We start from the raw sequence: 10,000 nt of genomic DNA on the forward strand, positions 1-10,000 counted from the left end.
GTTCTTCATACATGTAGTATTTCTCCATGGCTATCTTGAGGTCACCTGCATATAAAAACAGAAATTCTATATAGTAAGTACATTTTGACAAAGCAAGCTGTTGAAAGATAATTGATCAACGAGTAACTAGCTTTATATACACAGTGGTGGTAATGACCGTTTCGAGCTTGTGGCGCCGTGTATGGGAGGAAAATAGTAAGATGAGCATTCCAACATTAAGGATTCGAACTGGAAATTAAAAAGGGACAAATATTGTTTTCCAACGTGTGCCGGTTGCGAGTTAAAACGACTTAATTATGGTCAGATGCCTTCTTTAACTGATTATAGATCTCCGGTAATTCTTCCTACGTACAAATCAACAAAACGACATGGTAGCCTTGACTTGCAAAATACAAGTTCTGGTCTTAGCAGAGACGACACGTTGAAAGATGTGTTTGTGGAGGAAAGGAAAAAACAGAAAGCATTGTTTACTGAGTTCATAGAACATTTGAGTTTGTTGAAAAAACTGAGAAATTGACCATTATGTGATTGCAAATGGCTCCCATATATGTGAAACTCACTCTTCGATTTTTTTGTCCGATGGATGTAGATTACTTGATACAGGCCACCGCAGATAATGAAAAAGCCCAAGATACCTGAGCTTACATACAGGGAAAACTGAAAGACAGGGCTTGAAGGATCGAAAAATAAAGACTCCCTTTTTCTCTGCACCTGCAAATAAAAGACAAAACAAGCTCAAACAAATGTAAATGTGCTTAGTTAACCGCTCCTACAAGGGCTTTTCAAGATCAACCGGCTGAACAGGATCGGACCGAATGCATGTGAAGGCGCCCATGGCTGCCGCCATACGATCCATGTGTGAACTCGGAGCACCGCAGACCCAGCCAGATGTAATTGACTGCGAGTCGCTTTTGAGGAGGAAGGAAAACCGGAGTACCCGGAGAAAAACCCTCGCAGTCAGGTTGAGGTCGACCGAAACTCACCCCACGTGCGACCTCAGGGTTGAACCTGGGTCTCAGAGGTGGGACACCTGGTTGATGACTACGAAGCCATCCTGACTTAATCATTGTGAAAAATTTAATAACAAAGGTTAACTTTGGATAGCGCTTTTTAGCCAGTATTAGTCTCCAGTGTTATACTTTTGTGACGTACGGTTTAAAATGAAATCAATTTTTCTTGCCTTTTGGGTCCTATACCATATTTACACCACAAAGACTCGTTTCAAAAATTGAATTTTGATAAGGATAAAATTGTACTTTTTGCGCCGTTTCTTTAGAAAAGAACGCCTGTTCGCAGGTTAGATAGATCCCTGTCTAACGAACCAAAACTCGCCAAAAAGAGACGCGACGAGAGCAACACTATGGTAGGAGATATCTGCGAAACTTATGTACTCGAACTTCGTCAATCACAATATGTAGAGTCAAGTGAGGCTATGATCCTCGCAGTTATGAACGCAATTTTTGCCATTGCGTAAAGAAGCCTGAAAATTCAGGACTTCAACGGGGTTTGAACCCCTGACCCCCTGATACCAGTGCGACGCTCTAACCAACTGAGCTATGAAGCCACTGACGTTGGGAGCTGGTCATTTGTGTGTTCCAGTTTTCCCGCAAGGAATGAATCAACGATGAAATGATATATGAAATGGATCATATATGATCCATTTATATGTTAAGTACTAACCTCTTCCGCTGGTTCGTCGTCTTGAAGAAATTTCGTCTGAACATTGTCGTAATCTATCATCTCTTTGAGCGCTGGAGCTAGTTTGAGAGCTTCTCCTTGTAAAACAGCACCGTGGTACAATTCGCACCGAAGCAACGCCACAACCTCAAACCAAGATCCGTTGAACAAGTCGTTCCGCTTCTTGGGAATGTACCCATCAACAAGTATGTAGTCCACCTCGCCTTCCTTGAGGGACTGGGCTAGAGCTTCTATGGATGAATATGTTGTGGCTGAAAGTAAACCATTGTACAAAGTCAACTGTATATATGAAAGGCTCGCACTATTAACTTCGTTTATGGTTAATGCAGTTTATCGAACCTCGCTCATGTTATCCACTTCAGTTCGAAAGCTTTGGCCTCGGGCTGAGGATTGAAACGTTCAATTACAGCTCTATTGGAATCTGTACGGTTACGCTATCCATGCATGTGAAACAAGAATGAATGTCACCCTCTTACTTAGCTTTAGCTTGCTACTTAATCGTCCCATAGCCAGTTTGGCCTCTGCTGAGTTGGTTATTGCAGCTGCCTGTCAATATGGAAATTACAATCAAATTTAACTTCATCAATTCATATTCTTTTCTTTCGCACAGTAATTAATTGCAGCTGGAGAGGTGATTGATAGAAGGACAGACGTACTGAATGACGTACAGACAGACACATAGAAAGTAAGATGGACACCTTGGGTGAATGATGGACAAACGGCCAGACTATTTGTTTAACTCACTGTTTACTGACATACTAACTGATTGATTGAGTCACATCCTGACTGACAGACGTACTCAATGGATGGATGAATGGGTCGATCGATCGTCGAATCAGTCAGGCAGTCGGTCGGTAGGTCAATCAGTCAGTCAGTCAGTCAGTCAGTCAGTCAGTCAGTCAGTCAGTCAGTTTCAGTCAGTGTCAGTCAATGCCAGTCAGTCAGCCAATCAGTCAGTCAGTGTCAGTCAGTGTCAGTCAATGTCAGTCAGTCGGTCAGTCAGTCAGTCAGTCAGCCAGTTAGTGTCAGTCAATCAGTCAGTCAGTCAAATAAAGGGCTACTTTCCAAAGAGACTGTGGTGCTGCGTCGGTGGGTTGTGAAGAAAATTGAAAATTTAGTTTGTTCAATTGGGTTGATAAAGGTAAACTAACCATTGTAAGAAACATTTGCGAGATTAAATTCCGTTCCGAGCGTTAGCCATTCGTCGGAAGTCAAGCTCTTCGCTCTGGTAACGAAAGCGTCAAAGCGTTAGTCTTTTATCAGAGCGAAGGGCCTCAGACGAATGGCTTACTCTCGAAACACCCACTCGCTCAGGTCGTAAGACGTAAAATCGGTGCTTGGCTTTCGAATGTCATATAAATTTCAATGTGCAGTGTACAGACCTTATTCCCCTCACTTCTTGGGAGTGTTATTCTTGTCTCCATGACTGTGACAGTTAATATCGTTGTTATGGCACCAAACAGAAACGGAAGAAGCACCAGGCTTCCAATCATCCACACTAAAGCCAAGATTCTGGCGCGGTTAGACTTGACACAACGATCACCATAACTACAATAGCGATTGCCAAAGTAACAAATGATATTAGAAATGTAGATTCCTAAATCATCCCTGAAGTTGAGATTATATGAAAGTTATTCATTCAAAGTGCAGAGAGAATGTCAAGTCTTGAATTCAAAATGACCAGCTCCAAGGGAACAGGGATGGTGTAGTGGTGAGAGCACTCGCCTCCCACCAATGTGGCCTGGGTTCGATTCCTAGACTCGGCGTCATATGTGGATTGAATTTGGTGGTTCTCTACTCTGCACCGAGAGGTTTTGCTCCGGTTTTATCCTCTCTTGGGGTGCAGGGATGGCGTGGTGCTGAGAGCACTCGCCTCCCACCAATGTGGCCTTGGTTCGATTCCCAGACTCGGCGTCATATGTGGATTGAATTTGGTGGTTCTCTACTCTGCACCGAGAGGTTTTGCTCCGGTTTTATCCTCTCTTGGGGTGCAGGGATGGCGTGGTGGTGAGAGCACTCGCCTCCCACCAATGTGGCCTTGGTTGGATTCCCAGACTCGGCGTCATAGGTGGCTTGAATTTGTTGATTCTCCGCTCTGCTTCGAGAGGTATTTCTCCGGGTACTCGGGTTTTCCCCACTTTTCAAAACCCAACCTGTGATTTGATATGTGTTGAATTGAGTTCTGTATAGTCCTCAAATAGTGCCTAAGCGCTAAATATAATTGACACTTAAATAAATAAAGATCATCATCATCATCATTATTACAGTTATGAACCCTTCTCTGGCAGCAGCAAAATAAATGGAGGATATTACATGGCGCCAGTGAGCGCAGCGAACGAGTGAAATATTTTATAACACGAGAAGAGACATTTCGTATCTCCAAGCAGCCATGTAATATTCTATTTATTATATAAACACCAATGAAATACTAAATCATTTCACGGAAGGCATCGAAAGGCGCGATTTTTATATGTGACCATAGCAACAGTGATCTCTTCACGTGTGAAGATATCACGTTTTCGCGCGAAAGCTCACTTGGTATTTCATTGTTTTTTATATAATAAAAAGAGGATATTACACGGTGATGAGAAGATATGAATTTTATGTTCGAGTGTCAAGAAAAGCATCTCACTGACTCGTTCGCTGCGCTCACTCGTGAGATACTGTTCTTGCCGCGAGAACATAAAATTCATATCTTCGAGCTAACGTGTAATTTTCTTTTTATTATATAGACAGGAGTGTCTAACTACGGTTTTACTCACCATTTTTCTTTCTAACACCGAGCACAAACTTTACCGCAAATTCTTGCAGCCCGGCGGCAGGAATTTCTTCAATTTTCGCATTTCTTCTTCACTTGCAAGGAACTCCTTGAATCATTTTAAGTTTTATTAAGTTTTAATCTTCGTTAGGAGCATTTTTTGGTTTCTCAGGGAATGATTTTACGACAGATTCAGAGAAGTTCGCGAATCTATCGATCGCTCGCCATTTGTCACCGACTGTTTGCATAAACAACCATGAAAAGGCGGGAAATGGCGTCATCAATATCCTTACTCGTGAGAATGTGGAAAATACGCCAATCGGATCCCAGATGTAGTTTCGTATGAATTTTATGAGTGGTGTATTTTCCAGTAAAACGTTCCTGTCTATATAATAAAAGGCTAGTAAAGTTAGACGTGAACGGGATTTGATCCAGCGACCTCTTCGAAATAGGCGCAGTGCTCTAGCTCAATTTAACCATTGAGCCGTCTGCGAGCTGGTCATTTCAAGTCTTAACATTCGCTCTGCAGTTCTACGACTTTCATATTTCAGTATACCTCACATATATCCATCTTCTGCGGGTTTATCGTGATTTCAGAAAATGACCAACTCCTTGCTGGCATGCTACAGGCTCAACTGGTAGAGCGCTGCACTGTTGGCAGTCGTGATTTTGTAATGTCGATGCAGAAATGCTAATTGGGATTTGGCATCTTCGTGGGTATACCAGAACGCTTGCAGAAAGGCGGGTGGTGTTGTCACGAAACAATCTTCATTAGACGCCATGTTAGAAGCCAGAGCTATCTCTAGCGCTTGCAGTATGGTTTCTAATGATACGTGTTACGTTTAAGCTGAATACTGCGTTTCTGTCGATTTTGAACATCATTAATTGTTCCTAAATTTTACAAGCTAATTTTATATATGCACTTGTTACAGCCGAATTTGACTGAATCATCGTAAATGGATTTGCCAAGTATTCAACATACTAACCCCACTGTCGCCATGGTAATAAAAGCCCACCAGGATCCCTCGTAGGCTCCCTTAACGAAAGACCAAGACAGCTCATCTGGTTTGGGGTTTTGTTTCGCATCCTACGAAAAGAGGTACATAATTTCAATGTAAAGATAATGGCACTCTTCTGCTTTCGTAGGCTTAGACAGCGTAAGCCCAACCCTACGCGAGCAGTGCGTGTTTTGATCATTAAGCGGTTGAGTCCTTGCACTTGTAACCTTGAAAGTCGAAACTTTTGCAATTGTGATTACAAAGACAGAATTAGACTGATTTTCAATTGAGTGTCGAAAGTAATTAGCGAATTGCTTTGGTTTTGCATTTACTTCACTCAGTAATTGGTTCAAAGTTCTCGCGCCAATTTTTCAACCAATCAGAAGTGAAACCAAAACCAATCATGGCTCGCGCGTGCACATTTTCCCGCGCTTTGTGTCGGCTACCGTGTAATTGCTTCGAGTTTTGATTGGTTTACTGGATTTTCTCCGTCATCTTTGATTGGCCAAAGTAATTACTTTGGTTTTGGTTTTACGACACTCATTTGAAAACCGCTCTATATCCTCAGTGATTTTATGAACGCGATTGTTGTTCGTCGCTGAATTCCAAACCACGACCGCCAAAGTGAGCGAAAGCGGGAAGGCGGGTTCAGGGTTCCACGCGAGCAAATATAAAAAATATATAGTTAATATGTTTTAACTAATGTGGTCTCTTTTAGGGGCCAAAAAAACCCTGGACATATCCCCCACGGTGATATATCTTTGTTTTTTTAGCGCGGAGTTGGCATCGTTCTTTTGTTTTTTGCGCTTTGCTCCTGAAAAAGTGTTCTTAAAGTTGGGTGATCACGATATACTAATTTCGACTTCAAGCCTGAGTTGTACTTCATTGTAGAATTTTTTTTTTTGTATCATGCAATGAGAAAACTAGTACGTTGTTAATGTCAAAAAAACGTCCCTAAGTCTTTGGCTTAATTGTGCTGTTAGACTACAGTTTTACATTTCTTTTACGTTTATTTTTACCACTCACAAAGAAGACAAAAGGGCCAAATAAAATAGGGTAGCCTAAAAATAACGCTGATGCGAATACTGAGGGTAAATGCATCTGATTATCTTAACTTAAGGGACACTGTGACGTCAATTGACCATACTCCTAGCCTCGAGTGATGTTGAATGTGGGGATTGGAACAAGGGGACACTTCGTTACCCTTATATCAAAGTCGGCGTAAATCTTATGGGCTGACTCACCAAAAACCAGACCATAACTCCCATTGTGTACACCATCAGCACAGTTAAAGTGACGACTGGCCAGGCATCCATCACAGAGCCTGTCATAACCTTTTCATAGTATCTCTGAGCCGCCTTGTCTCCTTGACGCCTTAACACAGCTACGCCTGGCACGTCTAGTACGGGCACAAAAACGCTGAAAGAACTGCCTGGCAGGCTTGTTAAGGTGACCGGGAACTGAACGGGTAATTCCCAGGTATCATTAGTGTTGGAGGGAACAAGTTCTGTCCGTCCGTGTTCCTCGCAGAAGCCACAGGTTTTCTTGACAGTTTGAGCTATGACGTCAGTGATGCCCCCTTTTCCGCCTTTTTCCAGTGACGACGGCTTTGTCGCTGTTGGCAAATATTTGGGACAACGGCATGTTTCTGAGGAGAAAAAAAAAATTGACCCGTTCGAGTGAAACCACCAAGGCAAGAGAACAGTACTTTTTTCTGTCCTTAGCTTTAAGCAACAGAATACGAGGTATTAGAGAACGAAGTCCTCAATTATCAGTTCTGTGTCATACAACGTAAAGTTGAGACTGAATGGATAAGTGTGTGTGAATACAGAAACTGTTAATATGGAAGGTATATGTGTTTTCAGACATTTTTTTTGGGAGGGGGGAGGGGTAAAGTTGAGACTGAATGGATAAGTGTGTGTGAATACAGAAACTGTTAATATGGAAGGTATATGTGTTTTCAGACATTCCTTTTTGGGGGGTGGGGGTAAAGTTGAGACTGAATGGATAAGTGTGTGAATTTACTGTATTGAAAAGTTGAGACGGAATGGATGAGTGTGTGAATACAGAAACTTTTAAGATGGAAGGTATATGTGTTCTCAGACACTTTTTGTTGGGAGGGAGGGGTATGCGGGTAACGTTGAGACTGAATGGATAAGTGTGTGTGAATACAGAAACTGTTAATATGGAAGGTATATGTGTTTTCAGACATTCCTTTTTGGGGGGTGGGGGTAAAGTTGAGACTGAATGGATAAGTGTGTGAATTTACTGTATTGAAAAGTTGAGACGGAATGGATGAGTGTGTGAATACAGAAACTTTTAAGATGGAAGGTATATGTGTTCTCAGACACTTTTTTTTTCAACCTGGCTAAATTTAGGATCGCCAATTTAACCAGGTAAAAACTGATTCAACGTGATGACGGATTTGACCAACAACATCTAAGCGACAATTGCTTAAATTGTCCAGCTAAATTCGAGGATCTCTTCTCTCATTTGACTCTTTTGGTCAGTTGCTCTGAAATTGGACCATGCGGTTGTGGGTAAAAACAAATAAAAACTCAAATAGTTATCATGGGGCAGAGACGGATTAGCTCTTTTACCTCTCATAGCAACCTCGTTCCCAGGAACCCTGGAAACGAGGTTGCTCTTATAGGTGGTTTTCACCTAACGTTATCGCCGCCATGTTGGTGGTCGAAAACAAAAGATCTCTCATTACCTCCTTTTGTTCGTCCACCAGAAGTCGTACATTTCTTTGTTGTGATTGGTGTCTGTAGAGGTCGGTTGAAAACGTCCCGGCTATTCTCATGCTTTAGTATTGTTTCACCGAGTACACCGCAGGGGTGTATCGAGCCCAAAGCACTATTCGCCGGATATTCGAACCAATCACATTTTAGACCGCCATTTTTAACAATCATGTTACCTCCAGAACAGAAATGCGTTATGCAGATAAATGCTTCTTCTTTCACTTTCTAACGAAAACAAACGAAATTTGCCCCCCCCCCCCCCAAAAAAAAAGGCCGGAAACGTACTTTAATTTTGTGAGGCTCCGGCTCAAAATTAGAGTGTTTACGTTTATCATTTATACACAAGTCAGAATAATTTATACATGGCACCGGACAATTCAAGTGAACTGAAATTTGGATTCTTCAGTGAGGAAGAAGAAATTCTGAAGTACCAAGAGAAAACCCTCCCAACGCCGAATAGTGACTTCACTTGACCATCGTTAGTCGGCAGTTTTGATCAAAAAGAAAGAATCGATATTAGTTGTGTCTTCGATACAATTCAATACGATCTAGCACTCTCTACGATATGATACGATACGATACGATACGATACGATAAGATAGCTCTCTCTACTGTCCCCCGTTGGTGTTTAAGGAGAATTAGAAGAACTGTATCTCCCACCAAAACAAAGTTCCTCCCCGACAGATTTATCTACTTTGAAAAAAACGAGATTTGTCCCATCCACAAAGTACTTAAGTTTAAAAACGGTCCCGTTTACATTTCCATGGCTAAAGGCCTGGCCAAACGCTCGCAACATTTCACCACAACACCTTGCAACATTGTTGTGTGATGTTGCGACAGGTGTTGAACGGGTTGGCCAAACGCACGCAACATTTTCATCATTTTCAGCGCAACACGTCAATGTTCATGTGCCCCAGGCCCCTGGCGCGCAAGAAGTGGACCTAACGCGCATGCCTTAGCGCAACAATATTGCGTGAACGTGGCCAAACGAGTACAACATCATGCAACATCCAAAATGTTGCACGAAAAATTTGACCGTTTTCAAATTTGATCCAACATCATGCAACATTTTGCAACATATCGTAACAGGGTGGCCAAACGTATGCAACATTTTGAGCCCAACGATGTTGCAAGATGTTGCGTTGAAATGTTGCGAGCGTTTGGCCAGGCCTTAAAGCTCCTTTTGGTCCACGCAGATCTGGATAAATTTCTCTAATGTGGCTCTCTTTTTGTCCGCAAACGAACGGCTTCTTTTTAAGGCTTTAGCGTACAGGCGGTCAAAGGTGTGTGCATCTGTTTAATTAATTTTTGAAAGATCTGCATCTAATCTCTAGAGACAGAGATAATGAGCATGATAGTAATTGCTCGCGTGGGCGAACAAAAGAAGCTAATGAGAGATCTATTGCTTTTGTGCATGGATATGACTGTGATGACGATACGTGAAACATCAGGGCATTTGAAATAATAAATACTACACAAGCAAATCGCAGTGCTTTAAAACCTCGTCAAATGGGTGGTTCTTGATTATCTTTGGTTTGCGGAAGTAAATTCGCCTTACCAGCAAAAATGGGAGAACTGTAATTTCCAATGACCTTAGTATTGTACGCTGCCATTCGTATCTCGTACTTTGTGAATATGGAAAGGTTTCTGATGACTATGGAGGTTTGTGAAGCATTTGTTATCGCTATAGTATCTTTAAACAGGACTTCTGATTCTTGGGACAAACTTTCTTTTTCCTTTATATGCAGGTGGAATCCACTGATAGTGCCTTGTGATTCGGCAGGAATCGTCCATGTTACTTT

The 10,000-nt window shown here is 42.0% G+C and overlaps 1 protein-coding gene across 1 annotated transcript in view; it reads right to left on the reverse strand.

Annotated features, from left to right (window-relative positions):
- LOC138024358 (uncharacterized) overlaps positions 1–10,000 on the reverse strand; it is a 26,841-nt gene that overhangs the window by 1,123 nt on the left and 15,718 nt on the right. Inside the window, exons 5-12 of the mRNA XM_068871528.1 lie at positions 9,757–10,000; positions 6,699–7,102; positions 5,443–5,543; positions 3,081–3,246; positions 2,175–2,244; positions 1,681–1,949; positions 561–711; positions 1–45 (exon numbers count right to left, since the gene is read on the reverse strand). The exon at positions 1–45 is cut by the window's left edge and continues 1,123 nt beyond it; the exon at positions 9,757–10,000 is cut by the window's right edge and continues 56 nt beyond it. Coding sequence (XP_068727629.1) covers positions 1–45; positions 561–711; positions 1,681–1,949; positions 2,175–2,244; positions 3,081–3,246; positions 5,443–5,543; positions 6,699–7,102; positions 9,757–10,000 — 1,450 coding nt within the window. The remainder of the gene's footprint in view (positions 46–560; positions 712–1,680; positions 1,950–2,174; positions 2,245–3,080; positions 3,247–5,442; positions 5,544–6,698; positions 7,103–9,756) is intronic.

This window comes from Montipora capricornis, chromosome 11 (genome assembly GCF_036669925.1).
Source record: "Montipora capricornis isolate CH-2021 chromosome 11, ASM3666992v2, whole genome shotgun sequence".
In the NCBI taxonomy this organism is placed as follows: Eukaryota; Metazoa; Cnidaria; class Anthozoa; order Scleractinia; family Acroporidae; genus Montipora; species Montipora capricornis.